At 50.2% G+C, this 15731-nt stretch overlaps 2 protein-coding genes across 2 annotated transcripts in view; both read left to right on the forward strand.

Annotated features, from left to right (window-relative positions):
- BRI3BP (BRI3 binding protein) overlaps positions 1-996 on the forward strand; it is a gene marked incomplete at its 5' end in the record, with an annotated part of 6652 nt that extends 5656 nt beyond the window's left edge. The window contains one exon of the mRNA XM_033518229.1: positions 11-996. The remainder of the gene's footprint in view (positions 1-10) is intronic.
- Positions 997-1320: 324 nt separating this feature from the next.
- DHX37 (DEAH-box helicase 37) overlaps positions 1321-15731 on the forward strand; it is a 16381-nt gene continuing 1970 nt past the window's right edge. Inside the window, exons 1-25 of the mRNA XM_015643887.3 lie at positions 1321-1466; positions 2327-2496; positions 3385-3497; positions 4066-4384; positions 5006-5154; positions 5408-5500; positions 5614-5710; positions 6730-6843; positions 7211-7312; positions 7790-7904; positions 8043-8138; positions 8471-8547; positions 9061-9199; positions 9421-9497; positions 10083-10315; positions 10766-10877; positions 11484-11590; positions 11973-12161; positions 12852-12976; positions 13220-13336; positions 13448-13620; positions 13984-14098; positions 14486-14623; positions 14863-14957; positions 15414-15487. Of these exons, the coding sequence (XP_015499373.1) occupies positions 1364-1466; positions 2327-2496; positions 3385-3497; positions 4066-4384; positions 5006-5154; positions 5408-5500; positions 5614-5710; positions 6730-6843; positions 7211-7312; positions 7790-7904; positions 8043-8138; positions 8471-8547; positions 9061-9199; positions 9421-9497; positions 10083-10315; positions 10766-10877; positions 11484-11590; positions 11973-12161; positions 12852-12976; positions 13220-13336; positions 13448-13620; positions 13984-14098; positions 14486-14623; positions 14863-14957; positions 15414-15487 (3242 nt within the window). The 5' untranslated portion in view covers positions 1321-1363. The remainder of the gene's footprint in view (positions 1467-2326; positions 2497-3384; positions 3498-4065; positions 4385-5005; positions 5155-5407; positions 5501-5613; positions 5711-6729; positions 6844-7210; positions 7313-7789; positions 7905-8042; positions 8139-8470; positions 8548-9060; positions 9200-9420; positions 9498-10082; positions 10316-10765; positions 10878-11483; positions 11591-11972; positions 12162-12851; positions 12977-13219; positions 13337-13447; positions 13621-13983; positions 14099-14485; positions 14624-14862; positions 14958-15413; positions 15488-15731) is intronic.

Below are 15731 nucleotides of genomic sequence, written 5' to 3' on the forward strand. Positions count from 1 at the left end.
ACAGGGACAGCTCCCTGGCTGCTCCCACAGGATGGATCCCGCTCCAGACCTTCCTACAGCCACCAGAAAAGCCATCTCTGCGTGAGCAGCTGGCACAAGCCCCGAGGATGGGCTTTGGCTGCCGGGGATTGGGAGCTCCCTGCTCTTCCCAAGCTTTTCACCTGCCTGCTTTGGGAGCCAGCCTTTGGAACTGGCGCAGCGTTTGTCCCGTTGTGGCAGAGCGGCTCCTCCGGACGCACACGCCTGTAGATAACCGATGTGTCCTGTGGAATGTGGCGCTTTCCCAGTGGTTTTGGGTGTGTACAAACCTGGTGTAGCTCAGTGCTGTACTTTTGGCGCGTCCTTCACTTCGTGATTTGCTTCTCAAGACTCGTTGCATCGTCGGTGTGGAAAATAGACCAGTATCAACCTTAGCTCTTCGGTGGTGTGGAAGTGTTTAAGTGTGGTTTGCCTCACATACTGATCCGTATTTGGCAGCTAATGGCGTTAAGTGACCATGAGTTCTCTTTGTCTGGGTTGGAAAATAAAAGGTTTTATTGTATCCGCATGTATTTTAAACTTTTTGGATAATTCCATCGACCTGTGATGACAGCACATGTAAAAAACGACCTTTTCCTTTTATTCAGAAGTTATATTTGCTGTGGTAGCACTTGTTGTTGGCACTGATGGTAGTGATTTCACATCCTGTTTTGTACATCAGGTTTCATGATTACGGTGTTTAAGTTTGTACAATTGTTTATGTAAAAATGATTTGGTCTGAAGAGATGCTGTGTATTCACTTCTGATCCTAGACGAGATCCTACTGGTAATACTGTTAAGTAGTTACAACTGTACCAGACTTATTTTTTACAGAGCTTTACATGCCTTTATTTATTCTTTTATCGGACCATCCAAACCATGTACTCCGTAGTTCAGTATTTGTAGACCAGTTTCACAAATCAACTTAAGATATTGTGGCAAAGCTTCGAATAAATGTTTACTGAGACTTTGCACTGAGTTGCGAGTGCCTGCTGAGGCTGTGAGGGGTGGGATGGGATCCATGGGATGAGGTGGGAGGGTTTGGGTGGGATGGGATGATGGGATGAGGTGGGGTGGGGTGGGATCGGGGGTCCCGGTATGGCTTGGGGGGGTCGCGATCCCGCGGGGCCGCCCCGCGCATCCTCCGCCCCTTTTCCCGCCCTTTTCCCCGCCCTTTTCCCCGCCCCTTTCCCCGCCCTCTTTTCCCGCCCATCTCTCCCGTCCATTTCCCCGCCTATTTCCCGCCCCTCTTCTCGCGAGACCGCGCTTTCCCGGAAGTGGCGGGGGCCGCACGTGGTTCCGGGCCCGGTGGTGCCGTCTCCCCGTTCCCGTTCCTGTCCCCACCATGGGCCGAGCGCGCCGCCGCCACAACTGGAAGGCGCGGCTGCCGCAGGGCCCCGCGCCGCCGCCCGCCGCAGAGCCGCTGGAGCTGCCGCTGGAGCTGGGAGGTGCGGCGGGACCGGCGCGGCTCTTCCCGCGGGCTCTGTTCATTACTGAGAACTCGGGCTAAAAGGGACCGCAGAGCCGCTAGGATCGGCTATCTTAGATTATGCCAGATTTCTGCCACGTCCTTGCTATATTGCTGATTGTATATGCTGATTACGTTTGTCTCGGAAGCGCTGTTGCTGTTTTTAAAGCTCCCCAGGCAGGCGGTGGTCCCGTCCCTGGCTGTGGCGCTCGGTGCCATGCGGGGCAGGCTGGTGTTGGGTCACAGGTTGGGCTCGATGGTCTCGGAGGTCTTCTCCAGCCTCATTCTGTGCTCTCGCTTTTTGCTCTGTTACAGCATTTATTGCCTCCGGGGAGTTCTGGACTCGTGGACTCCCACTCACGACACTCAGTGGTTCCATTATCTATTAATGCAACAGCTGAACACATTTCTTATGTTAAACATTGGCTTTCTCAAATGTTACTTTTAAAAAATGGCGTTTGTTATTCTATTCCTACTGTTCAGAATTTAGTAATGCAGTTTTTTGATATTAAAAAGTCACTGCAGCAGGAGGCTGGGGAGACAACCCAGAGCACACTGTGTCCTGACCCTGGGGAATTGAGTAAAAAGGCAAAAATTGCATAATGTTGTTACATAAATCACTGAAAATCACCCTCAGGCCTATAGAAAGCTCAGGGTTCTTGAATCCCCTGTTTCGAGGTCTTTTGCCCTTGCTGATGTTGCAGGATTTTTTTTGGCTGGGCATGAGGGTTGTGTTTGTTTGAAACAGCTAAATCTGGCTTAGTGCTTGATAAACCTACTAAGCAGTGTGCTGAAAATAATCCACCTGGCAGCAGTGAATAATCCAAGCCTTGCCTTCAGATGGAGCAGCGCTGAAGGGAATTGATCAGAGCAATGCCCTGGTCCTGCCAGCGAAAAAAGCCAAGAAGAAAAGAGTGCCGTGTGTTGTGCAACAGCAGAAGAAACCCCTGAGCAAGAAACAGAAGAAAAACCTGCAGAAAGTTTTGGAGCAGAAGGAAAAGAAAAAACAGGTATGTTGCTGTTTGTGGCAACAGCAGTTTGGGCTCTTGTTCTAAAATGATGTTTTGATATTGGTGTGCAGGGAGGTGGGTGATGATGAGGGGCTGCTGAGGGATGTGACCTGTCCCTGGGTGATGTCTCAGGGGTGTGCAGGTGCTGAGGTGCTGTTCCAGCCCCCCTTTGCTGGGCAGTGTGGCAAAAACGCATCACCCACGGGCTCCTGGGAGCAGCTCCAGTGGGGAAAGCATTCCCTGCCCTCTCAGTGTTGCAGGAACTCTTCGTTTCTGGCTCCAGGTTCCTGTTCTGACCAAGTGTTGTGCAGTACCCCACTGGCAGTCAGTGATGTGGTTGCATTTTAAAAGCTCTGTGGGTCAGGGTGAGCAGCAAACCCAACACTGTCAGTGCTCCTGAAACGCTTCTTGTGTATCTTCAGTGTGGAAATAAGAGTTTTCTGTCTTTGTAAAACCTTCCCAGGCAAAGTTCCTGGTGCTGTTAGTGTCTGAATAATGTTTTCCACAAGGGAGCTCTGGTTTTGGAGGCAGTTTAGACCTGCCTGACCTCCTGCCGGTGCCATATCCCACGTGAGGGATTAGAGGGGAGGTTCCCATCGCTCCAGACCTCATTCCAGTGCTTTAGTTCAAATCTATTTTCTTTGCTGCTGTTCTTAGGGTGCAGCTGAGCTGCTCATTGCACTGATGTCAAGTCCCCATTTCTATTTCTGCCCTGGTACAGGGCTGAAACCTTCACCAGGGAGGACTGACCCTGGAGCAGCAGGAAGGTTTTACAACTGCACAGCAGCATTTGCCAGAGCACACCTTTTAATGCTCAGGTGCAAATCTTGAAAAGAAATTATTTCCTGGTCAAAACAAGCAGTGATTTTGGTTGTTTTCCCCAAACAGCGAGCTGAGCTGCTGAGCAAGCTGAATGAGGTCCAGGCTTCTGAGGCAGAAATGAAACTCCTGTACACCACTTCCAAACTGGGGATTGGGGAGCGCATGTATCAGCCTAAAAGGTAAAGTGGTTTTTGGGTAGAACCCTTGCATTTCATCACTCTATTTGAGCAGCAACATATTCTGAGCTTTCCCTTGATTTTTCTTCTTCTTGGTGCAAACAGGTTTTTCAGGATGGATGGAGTTAAATAATTTGCTATTTATATCTCATAATGTTTTAGTTATTTTCTTGTATGAGAGGATGAAAGATCTTGGTCTTTCATTCAGGGTGAGGTGGGTGACACAAACTGCAGGCTTTTAGCAGTTATGTTAAACTACAGAATTGGTGGATAAACATTTACTTGTTTTCTTGTACTGGAAGACATCTACTGATGTTGACCATAGTTGCTAGATTTATCAAGAGATGGATTTATCAAGAGCTGCATTTGTAGGTTAAAGTACAGAGATGCCTTCAGGAGAAATTAATAAACTCCAGGATAGAAAATTAGGTACAAATCCCTCAATCAGATCAGCCAAGGCTTTACCTGGCAGAGTTGTGAAAACCTCCAGGAGTGGAGATGCTGGTTTTTGGGGAGGTTGTGTCTGGTTTGAGGTGCCAAAACACAGTTGACATGCAGATGTTGTTTCCAGGGTGACACAGGAGCCCAGGACCGATGTCCCTGAAAAGATCAGGAGCATCAGCGGTGCAAACAAGAGAAGGCACAGCTCAGCTTCAGAATCAGAGCCTGAGGAGGAGCCCAGCAGCTCTGAGGAGGAGGAAGAGCAGAAACTAGACACTGGGAAGTCCTCAGGCAGTGCTGTGAATGCTGCTGAAAAGGCAGAGGGAGGAGTGGGGAAGGCTGAGCAGCCTCCAGCTGGTCCCAGCAGCCCGGCTCCCCAGGCAGCCCCCAGCAAGGCACCGTGCAAGCCTGCAGTGTTCATCCCTGTGGACAGGACACCTGAGATCCAGGTGAGGCTCTGAACAGCACCCTGCTTGCCAAAGGGGCTGGAGAGGATGGTGTGTTCCAGCAGCTGGGTGCACTCAGGGTCCTTGTTCTGGTGCAGGGCTGAGCTTTAATCCTGTCGGGTCCAGCAGCAGGAAAACTGGGTTTGTTTTAGGGTATAAGCATTTATCTTTAGTTTTACATACAGAATATATTAACAGTCCTTTATTTATGTAGGATTTATGTAGGATTAGTGCAGTACACCACTGGCAGTCAGTGATGTTGTTGCATCCCATTTATTGTGGGTAGGGCACGGCATAGAAACAGGAAAAGCTCTGCATGAGTCTTAGCAGATGAGACAGTTGTGAAATGAGTTTTCCCTTGAGGTGCTGCATTAAGAAACTCAAGGGACTCTGAAGTTTCACCAGTTCAAGTGCAGGGCTTGCCCTCTGCTCTCTGGGAAGCTGCTCTGGTGACTCTGGTGCTCAGACGTGCTCGTGTGGTATTGACTGGTTTAGAGCTTTCCCAGCCCTGCAGAGCTTTTTGGGGGTTTTATGGTCTGGGGAAAATAACAGCTTTCAATCCTGAGGAAAACAAAAAAGGAGTGAGAAACAACACAGCTAAAAGATGTGTTTTACACTGTTTAGGAAGCAAGGCTAAAGCTCCCAATCCTTGCTGAAGAGCAAGTGGTCATGGAAGCCATTAACGAGAATCCCATTGTGATCATATGTGGAGAGACTGGGAGTGGCAAAACCACCCAAGTGCCTCAGTTCCTGTATGAAGCTGGATATGCCAGGTAGGAACTGGATTTTATATGCAGCAAATGGAATTGCAGAGACAACATTTTGGGAAAAGCTTTGCTGTAATCCACGCATCTACAGAGAGAAGGGAATCCCAAAGCTTCCTGTCTGTGTTTTATTCCAGCTGTGACTGGGAGTGAGGCTGTGTGGCTGATGCCACTTACTCTAAGGCATTAGTGAGAAATCCTGCTGTCATTTTTTGGGCTGTGTTTAGTTGAATTTAGGTTTAATCCTTTTCCCCACCGTTAGTTCCGACGGCGCCATCGGGATCACGGAGCCTCGGCGCGTGGCTGCGGTGTCCATGTCCCAGAGAGTCGCCAAGGAGATGAACCTGTCACACAGGTGAGCTTCAAAAAGCCACCAGACCTTGCTGGGAGGTGGCACTGAGGTGTGAGTGACAGGGATTTTCTGCTTCTCCCCACGCTTCTTGCTGTGCTGCCCTGGTGTTTCCCCAGAGTGGTTTCCTATCAAATCCGATACGAAGGGAACGTTACAGATGAAACACAGATCAAGTTCATGACGGATGGTGTGCTGCTCAAAGAGATTCAGAAGGTAAATTGCTGTCCTCAGTCTTGTAAAAAGGGAAATCTTTTTATTTCTGGATTTATTTCTGGGAGGAGAGGCCAGTGTGGATTAGCTGCCAGTCTTTGAAATCAGAATCCCTTTCAGCACCAGAGATTAATTTCATCTCTACCCTTGAGATTCCTGCCCAGGTCCCTAAACTAACCTAAAATAACCTGAAGATTATCTTGCTGGGTAAAATGAGAGCAAGAGACTTGTGAGTCAGGCTGCTTTGTGTAGGGTGAGTGCATTAAAGTGTGTGAGAAATCCAGCTGTGGATGATCTGTGTATTGTATATTGTGGATGTGCCTGTGTAGCTGTGTCCTGACTCAGATATCCCTGGCTGAGACCTCCTGTATTGTATTTCTACTGCTACTTGTGAGATTTTGGTTTCTTCTCAGGGCTGTGTTTTCTCTGGGATATTCCCTCATGGGGAGTCTCCTTTATCTCAGTTCTCTTCCCAGTAAAGATTCTCCAAGGCCTCTTTGCTTCTTGTTTCTCTTATTTATTAATATATAATCAAAAGACTTGGCAGTCCTCCCTGGACTTTCTGCACAAGTTCAGCCCCCCCTAGCCTGGCTCAAGTTGGCTTTAATAGCACAAAATGAAATATGCAGTTCTTTTATCTTTATACTTATTTTTACCCAATTAACTTTAGACACGTAAATTATTTTTCTTAGTGACCCAGTGACCTGTGTGCTGCACTGTGGCATTCTCAATCCAATCACAATTACTACCAAAAAACCTCTAGAAAAAGATGAAGGGAAAGAGACAACACCCTAAATCCTCCATCTTGTCTTCTGTTTTCTAAACTAGTTTATACTCTTTTTTCACCCAATGACTTAAGAAAACTCTCTAATCTACACACACCTTTAGCTTTTCTGTTTAACTTGAACAATTGTTTTCATGCTGTTTCATGAAATTCAGTGTTTTCTTGGCTATCAGAGGCAAGGGCACACTCTGTGCCTCAGACTCCAGCATCCTGTGGTGAAATCCATCTCTCTCCTCAGGACTTTCTGCTTTCAAAGTACAAAGTCATCATCATTGATGAGGCCCACGAGAGGAGCATGTACACGGATATCTTGATTGGCCTCTTGTCTCGCATCGTGCCCCTCCGTCAGAAGGTGAGAGGGGCAGGGCTCCTGCTCTGGACGTGCCAGGGAGGGGATGTCACACATCTCTGAGGGGGGACTGACTCCCTGTGATGTGGAATTCCATGGAAATCTGACAGAAAAAACGCTCAGTGTGAATGTGTTTGTGTTTCTGGACGACTGAAGAAGCACAGAGCCTACAGCAAGGGGGAAACAGCACGTGTCATACCTAGAGATGACTTTTCAGGCAAAATCCAGTTTGTTTGAGGCTTGCAGTGCCACAGGACACGTGTAGATAATGGAATTCAGCAGCCTGGGAGAAAGCTAGGTGTTGATTGCTGCCCTGGCAGCAGCAGGGCTCAGGAGGAGCCCTTGGGGTGACAGATTTGTGTCCTTGCAGAAGGGGCTGTCCCTGAAGCTGATCATCATGTCAGCGACCCTGCGAGTGGAGGATTTCACTGACAACACCAGGCTGTTCTCTGTTAAACCTCCTGTCATCCAGGTACTGTTCCCCTCCCCTGGGAGCTGAAATAAAGGGCAGCCTTTATTAAAACAGCTACAAAATAGGGGCTCTCTAATCTTTCCAGCTGGTGCTGAGATCTTTCAGATACCGATTTAAAAACAGTCATTTTGTTTAGGCTATTGTTTCTTGTGGGACTTGGTGTTTTTCTTTCCACTTTTATCAGAAAACCACCCTGGCAGGATCTGATTATCTTGAAAAACTCCTGCATTATGGTTCAGGAGAACTAGAAAGCCTCACTCTGAGTTGATGATGTGAGAGGGAGAAAAGCTTTGGCTTCTAGCATGGTTTTGTGGTGTTCAGAGCAGACAACACCAGTAATTTCTGTGGGCTTGCTGTTTTATGGGCTACCAAACCCAAGAGGTGAACAGAAATACAGGGTGAGCTTTTCTAGCTGTCCCATGAACGCTGTTATGGTTTTATAATCAATAAATACCTTTATTGGTATTTCCTCTCCAGGTAGATGCAAGGCAATTCCCTGTAACTGTTCATTTTAACAAGAAAACCCCCCTGGATGACTACAGTGGGGAGTGCTTCAGGAAGGTGTGTAAAATCCATCGGATGCTGCCTGCAGGTGAGAGAACTTCACTGCTGAGAACCTCTGAATTCCTCATACTGAGCAAATCTAAAGTTTTAGTGTTGTTTTTTTGCCATTTTGGTGGTTTTGTTGGGGTTTTTTTCTTTTTTTTCTTATTTTTTTTTCCCCTTGCAGGTGGGATTTTGGTGTTTTTAACAGGCCAGGCAGAAGTTCACTCTCTCTGTAGAAGATTAAGGAAAGCATTCCCATACCAGAAAAACAACACTGCAGGTGATGCTACAGAAACTGTTAAACTTCAAATTCATCCCACTGAGAAGTGAGCTTTGCATCTAAAAATGTGAATTTTCATTTTAAAACCACAAAACACAAGGTTTGGGGAAAGGGCTGGTTGTGGATCATTGTCATGACTGATGATAGATTTTGGGCTGGTTTGAGTTTGGGAAAAGATCCCTTCCAGTTCCCCTCTGCCTTGAGTGTGACCCTTTTATTTCTTCCACACTGCATGCCCAGAAAGGTTGGGAGTGGGACCAGACTCCTCCCAGTACCTTTTCCAAGAGGAAATCATGCTCAGCTAACAGCTTTTCCACTGGCTGTTCTTGTAGGAGGAGAGGATGACAAAGAAGACTCGGTGGAAGAAATCAGGAAATTTAAGAAATCGAGGAAGAGGAGGAAAGTTCTGGTAATGTGTGATGGGTGGAATTGCTCCAAGAGGCAGGAGGGAGCAGGTGCCTCCCTGCAAACAGCACTCTTGTGTAGCTGTGCCTCTCACCAGCTCTTCCAGACTTGCCTGGAGCCCACACAGATCCCCTCAGAGTCCCAGCAGTGCTGCCCACACTGCTGCAGAGCGCTGAAACTCGGGATGTTACGGGCAGGAGATTGGATTAGATTGAGTACTGACCACTAAAACTCTAATGGAAGAAGCTCCAGAGTTGCTGGCACCAGGGCTGCTCCTCCTCTCACCATTTGTTGTGCAGAATTTGGGCTGGGTTATCTGTTACCAAGGAGGGTGTTTGGATTGTGCTGGTGCACTTTGTTAGCAGGAGATGTTACACATCCACTGATGTTTTACACACCCCTCTGTCACCTTCAGGTCAACAGATCCTTGCAGTCAGTGCTCAGCTTTGCTTCCAAAGCAATGCAAAGTAATGTTTGTGCCCCCCTCTAAATGTCTTGTTTCCATCTTTCCTCTCAGACACTCCCCAAAATTGATCTGAACAATTACTCTGTGGTACCAGTGGATGAAGGAGATGAAGACAGAGACATTGACAGTGATGATGATGCTGCAGGCTCTGATCTTGACCTGGATTTAGGAGATGGAGACTCAGAAGAAGGTTTGGCACGCAGGAAAGAAGGAATCCCTGTCTCATGTCACCTGTGGGATGAGTGACAGGAGTTGGCTGTGCTGAGCTGCTGTGGCACCTGAGCAGCCCCGTGCCACGGGCAAGCTGCTAAGCTTTTCCAGCTGCAGTTCCAATCACTTTGCTGGTTTTAATGATGTGGTTTTTGTGCAGGTGTTGTTGGGGCTGAGCAGTGTTGGTTTGTTTCCCCACAGATGAGAAATGTGATTCATCCCTGCCCCTCTATGTGCTCCCACTCTATTCCTTGCTGGCACCAGAGAAACAGGCAAAGGTAAAGGATTTATTTAATGAGCAGAAGGTCTGACAGATCTGTGTGAGCTGAAATTCCCACCTTGGACTATCTGCCAGCTCGAATTGCTCAGTGGGCAGGTTGGGATGGGAATGGGGCAGGCTGGCTTGGGCTGTGGTGTCCCTAAAGTGCCACTTGAGCAGGGTGGGAGAGATGATCCCTGCAGGATCTCTGAATCCATCCTGGCCCTGGGCACATCGAGATGCTGCTGCCAGCAGGCAGCTTGCAGAGATTCCTGTGTTCCCTGCTGTCCCTGGAGGCAGCAGCAGTGCATGAACACCGCTCAGTGCTGCAGTGTGCTCCACCTGGAGCTCTTGTGCTCATTTCTGAGGCTTAACCGAGCTGGGCAGAGAGCTTCAGAGCTGGAGACACGGGGTTGGGTCTCTCTGGCTTCCCCTTGCAGTGCTGTATGTGCTGCCATCCCTTTGCAGCCCACCCAAGATGACCCCGTGTCCCTCCCGTGTCCCTCCCGTGTCCCTCCCGTGTCCCTCCCGTGTCCCTCCCGTGTCCCTCCCGTGTCCCTCCCCACTGCTGGCACTGTCTCTCACGCCCTCCTGTCCCTTGCAGGTGTTCAGGGCTCCTCCTCCTGGCACCAGGCTCTGCGTGGTGGCCACCAACGTGGCTGAGACATCCCTCACCATCCCGGGCATCAAATACGTGGTGGACTGTGGGAAGGTGAAGAAGCGTTTCTACGACAGGATCACGGGGGTCTCGTCCTTCAGGGTCACCTGGATCTCACAGGCCTCGGCAAACCAGCGGGCTGGCAGGGCTGGCCGCACCGAGCCCGGCCACTGCTACAGGTCAGCCCTGCTGGGGACGAGCACACACAGCCCCAGGGCTCTCTGGGGGAGTTTGGCATCATCCCACATCCCACTGCCCCTTCCACTGCTGTGGGGATGTTCTGGGGTTGGCTCGGTGGGAGAGGTGAAGCCAAACGTGAGCTGTCACCGCTGGTGTTGGTTTGAGTTTGGCTTCTCTCTCTGAAAACTCTTTTATTTTCATGGCTGGATTGGATTTCACCATGGCCAGATGAGATTTCACCATGGCCAGATGAGATTTCACCATGGCCAGATGGATTGAACTCTGAGCTGAGTTAACTTCCTGTGAAAAAGGCAAATGCCCCAACCTGTAAATGATGATATGATTATGTAAAAACTATCCACAGCTGCCTTTTTCTGGGTTTTCTTTCAAGAATTAAAATTCTTTTAAGATTTCTTTTAAGAATCTGAATAACACTTGTGGCCCACTAGGTTATACTCTTCAGCAGTCTTCATGGACTTTGAGAAATTTTCTGCTCCAGAAATAATGAAGCGACCTGTAGAAGACTTGATTCTGCAAATGAAGGCATTAAACATAGAAAAGGTGAGATGGAAAGGGCTTTGTACTGCAGCACCCATTCAAGTGGTTGCCCTTAGGAGCCAGAAACAAACAGAAATGTATTTTATTGGCATTGCTTGCAGTTGTGCCTTGTGGTAGAAATTAAGATCCCGTGAGTCCATTTTGGTTCTGCACACTGCAGAAGCTGCTCTGAGTTCCACCAGGCCTTAACAGACATGTTTGTTCAAGTAGAAAATGCTTTCTTATATTCTCAGAGGTTAAAAAAAAATCCCTGTCTGACCCTGTTTTTAAAACAGGGTTTTAAAACCCCTGTTTTGGAGATACTGGAGCTCTTCCAGAAAGCACAACACTTAAATTTAGAGCTGGAGGCAGCCTGCCCTAGGCGGTGCCTGCAGTCAGTGCCAGCTGAGGGTGATTCTGGTATTCCTGTTTCCTCATGTTTTTGTTCCAAGCATTTCCTGCCATTTTGTGTCCTTTCCTTTCTCTCCTGGCAAACATCTGAATGTTTTTCTTGGGCACACGTGAGCAGAGGGGAGGATCTCCCTCCCTTGCAGAGCTCCTTGCTGCGTCCAGGCTGTTTCCCAGCCTGTGGCAGTGATGCACTGAGGGGCTTCCCTCTTGTTTCCCCAGGTAATCAACTTCCCATTCCCCACACCACCTCCCACGGAAGCGCTGGCAGCAGCTGAGGAGTTGCTGATAGCCCTGGGTGCCTTGAAGGAGCCCCCTATGACAGGAAGGTAATTCCTGTGCTTCCCTGCCCTGCTGAGCCCGTGGGCTCTGCTGTCCCCCTGCCTCCTCCTCCACCCCACATCCTGGCATGTCCTTTGGCACAGAAGCTGCCACCAGCTCCGTCTCTGGTTCCCCTCCTCGTTTCTCTGGCCCTGGGTGTGTTTGGGAGGGAAGAACTGTGCTGGCAGCCCCATGCAGGGCTGCTGGGAGCTGTGTTAGGAACAGGAGTCTTTCCCCCAGCCTTTGGGACCATCACATAACAAAACCCGAGAAAACTAATCCATTAAATTAGCTTATTAATCAAATTAATTGGGCTGCCAGAACCAGGAGCACAAACTTGTTCTAATTCAGAGCCACTTCACTACATGAGCTGTCTTTGCTGTTCCCCAGGCTGAAGCAGCAGCTGGCAGCCCAGCTGAGCTGCCCCATCAGTCCCCTGGGCAGAGTGATGGCCACTTTTCCCGTGGCCCCCCGCTATTCCAAGATGCTGGCATTGAGCAGGCAGCAGGAGTGCCTGCCCTACAGCATCACCATTGTGTCTGCCATGACTGTCAGGGAGCTCTTCGAGGAGTTTGACAGGTGAGTGGCTGCTGCTGGGGGCTGTGTCCCTGTCCCAGCTCTGTGTGTGTCCCTGTCCCAGCTCTGTGTGTGTCCCTGTCCCAGCTCTGTGTGTGTCCCTGTCCCTGTCCCAGCTGTGTGTGTGTCCCTGTCCCTGTCCCAGCTGTGTGTGTGTGTCCCTGTCCCAGCTGTGTGTGTGTCCCTGTCCCAGCTGTGTGTGTGTCCCTGTCCCAGGTGTGTGTGTGTGTCCCTGTCCCAGCCGTGCGTGTGTCCCTGTCCCAGCCGTGCGTGTGTCCCTGTCCCAGCCGTGTGTGTGTCCCTGTCCCAGCTCTGTGTGTGTCCCTGTCCCAGCTCTGTGTGTGTCCCTGTCCCAGCTGTGTGTGTGTCCCTGTCCCTGTCCCAGCTGTGTGTGTGTGTCCCTGTCCCAGCTCTGTGTCCCTGTCCCAGCTCTGTGTCCCTGTCCCTGTCCCAGCTCTTTGTGTGGTGTCCCTGTCCCAGCTGTGTCCCTGTCCCTGTCCCAGCTGTGTGTGTGTGTCCCTGTCCCAGCTGTGTGTGTGTGTCCCTGTCCCAGCTCTGTGTGTGTGTCCCTGTCCCAGCTGTGTGTGGTGTCCCTGTCCCTGCTGTGTCCCTGTCCCAGCTGTGTGTCCCTGTCCCAGCCGTGTCCCTGCCCATGAGCACAGCACTCTCAGCTGTTTTCTGTGCCTCCTGCAGGCCAGCTGTGAGCGAGGAGGAGGCAGCCCAGCTGAAGGGGAAGAGAGCCAGGTTTTTACAGATGCAGAAGGTCTGGGCTGGGCAGGGCCCGATGCAGAAGCTGGGGGACCTGATGGTGCTGTTAGGTACAGACCCTGATTCCCTTCATTCTGCCCTCCTGCTGTCACCCTGAGCCCTCAGCCTGGCACAGCAGAGGCTCCCAGTGCTGCAGGGCTGAGCTCAGCAGTGTTTTCCAGGCTGCTCTCTGGCCAGCCTCCGCTTTCCCAGTGCCGAGAGGAAGCTCTGAAATGCACACATTGCCTGGGACAGTCCTGTCCCAGCTGGGTTTACTCAGGAGAAGTGACCAGCTGCTGTCTGTCCTCTCCCAGGAGCAGTGGGAGCCTGTGAATATGCCGGCTGCACCCGAAAGTTCTGCGAGGAGAACGGGCTCCGCTACAAAGCCATGCTGGAAATCCGGCGCTTGAGGGGGCAGCTGACCACGGCAGGTGAGAGGGGCTGGGAGGAATTGCTGTGTTTGTTCTCTTTGGGGGGGATGGCACATCCACAGAGCTGATTCTTTTCCCATTGCACCTTCCCTCACCTCGTTTTCCCCGCAGTGAACGCTGTCTGCTCGGATGCTGGGCTCTACGTTGACCCAAAGATGAAGCCCCCAACAGAAGCTCAGGTGACCTACCTGAGGCAGATTGTGCTGGCAGGGCTGGGGGATCACCTTGCCCGAAGGGTTCAGGCAGAGGAGCAGCTGGATGACAAGTGGAAGAATGCCTACAAGGTGAACAGCTGCTCTGGGCTCAGCTCCTCCTCCCCTGGGTGGCAGAAGGATTCTCCTGTGCAAAGCCCAGGGTTTCTGGCTGGGTGCAGCACTGAGGATGCCTCTGCTGGCTTCCTGCAGCTTCTCTCTGTGGGATTTAAGTTTGCAGTGCTGCCATTTCCTGGTGTTCACGTAGGAAATGTTATAAAAGAGCTGAGAAGTACCATTAGTTCATCTTGTAAAGGGCTTGGTGTCTCCAGGGAAGGTGGAGCAGAAAATGAGTACATCTTATGTGATCTGAGAGACTGAAATGAGATGCAGTGAAGAAATTGAACTGTCACTAACTGGTCTTAACTCTGCTTCAATCCTTGTGCCTCCTTGCAGACTGCCCTCCTGGAGGACCCAGTGTTCATCCACCCGAGCTCAGTCCTCTTCAAAGAGCTCCCAGAGTTTGTGGTGTATCAGGAGATTGTTGAGACCACAAAGCTGTACATGAAAGGTGAGTGCTGTGGGCCAGGTGAGGAGCTCAGCAATGCCTTGGCAGTGTTTCCCCTCTGTGCTGGCTGAGTGCTCTCCTTCCTGAGTGGTTGTGACTCCTGGGGATTGGATCCTACATCTGGATCAGGAGATAAATTGGCCTTTTTTTATTTATCTGACAGAATTGGCTGGAGCAAAGCTCAGCTTCTGCAATGTCTGCTTTGCCCCAGCCCTGCCAACCACAGCTGCCTGCTGCTGAGTCTCTGAACAGATTTTTTTGTGATATAAGCAAGTTTGGCTTGAAAAATGGACAAATCAATGTGTGGAGATGAGATCCTGACCGTGGGGCTGCCAGTGAGCTGTGGCCCTTGGCACAAAACCTGCATTCAGTCGTGTTTTCCCTCCTCAGGTGTGTCTGCAGTGGAACCCGAGTGGATCCCTGCCCTGCTGCCACCCTACTGCCACTTTGGGAAACCTCTGGAAAACCCTCCTCCCTCCTACTGCCCTGGAACGGGCCGAGTCCGCTGTCACAGACCCAGTGTCTTCTGTGAGTGTCCCCCAGGAGCTGCTCTGAAACTCCTGCAGGGCTGTCCAGAGAGCCCAGCAGCGCTCTGAGCTCCTCCATGGCGTTTGTAGCACTGAAATTTTGGCATTTCCCATTGAAATGGGCGCTTGGTGGAGCCCCTTGGGAAGGCTGGGTGGGGCTGGCAGTGTCCTCCCCACTTCTTTGGCTCCTGTCCCAGCTCCTGGAGCCTGGAGGAGACCTGGGCTGCTCTTTGTTTCCAGACCGTGTGGGCTGGCAGCTGCCTGCTGTGGAAGTTGATTACCCCACAGGAATTGATCGCTACAAACACTTTGCCAGGTTCCTGCTGGAAGGAAAGGTGAGTGTGTTCCAGCTGCATCGTTTCCCTGATGTTTTTAGCCCAATTTTTTGGAGGGGATGAGCTTTATGGCTTCATTTTTTTGTGCCTTCCCATCCCTCATCACTTGCTGGTGGATGGAAGGGTTTGTTGTGGTTGATGAGGTGGGGGAAGATACCTTTAAAACACAAAAAAAGCATGAAAAATCAGTATTTCAGTGAAAGACACCCCCAAATTTGAGCCCTGTTTTTGCAAAGTCAAAAAAGCTAATAGCCCATGTCTTTGTCCACCCTGAGACAGAAGAATTGTCCAACAAGCCAGTCAGGACAAGACTTAGGGACACAGGGATGGGAGGAAGATGGGGATGGAGAATATGATGTGGAAATCAGTAGTAGCACAAGTTCATTGATGGTTCATGTATCATTTAACAATTAATTTACCTTACTCATTCTATAATTGTTGTAACAAACCTTCCAGGTCATTAAAAAGCTGGGTTCTTACAGCAAGTGCCTGCTGTCCAGTCCCCTCATAATGCTGAAGACGTGGTCCAAGTAAGTTGTTAAAAACAAACTTCAGGTCGTTGTCTCCACCAAACACTTTTCCCTTCCTTTCTAAATTTAAAAATTTCAGTGCTGAGAAGGGTGTTGGAGATGGAGATCTTGGCTGTAGCTGCAGGGAGAGGACAATGAGTTTTCTCACCAGGAAAAGTTGTGTCCCAAGAGAGCTGGTGGTGGTGAGGGCAGTGCAGGACATGCAGCCTGCTGGCCACTGCTGGCCACTGCTGGCCACTGCTGG

This window comes from Parus major, chromosome 15, assembly GCF_001522545.3.
Source record: "Parus major isolate Abel chromosome 15, Parus_major1.1, whole genome shotgun sequence".
Classification (NCBI taxonomy): domain Eukaryota; kingdom Metazoa; phylum Chordata; class Aves; order Passeriformes; family Paridae; genus Parus; species Parus major.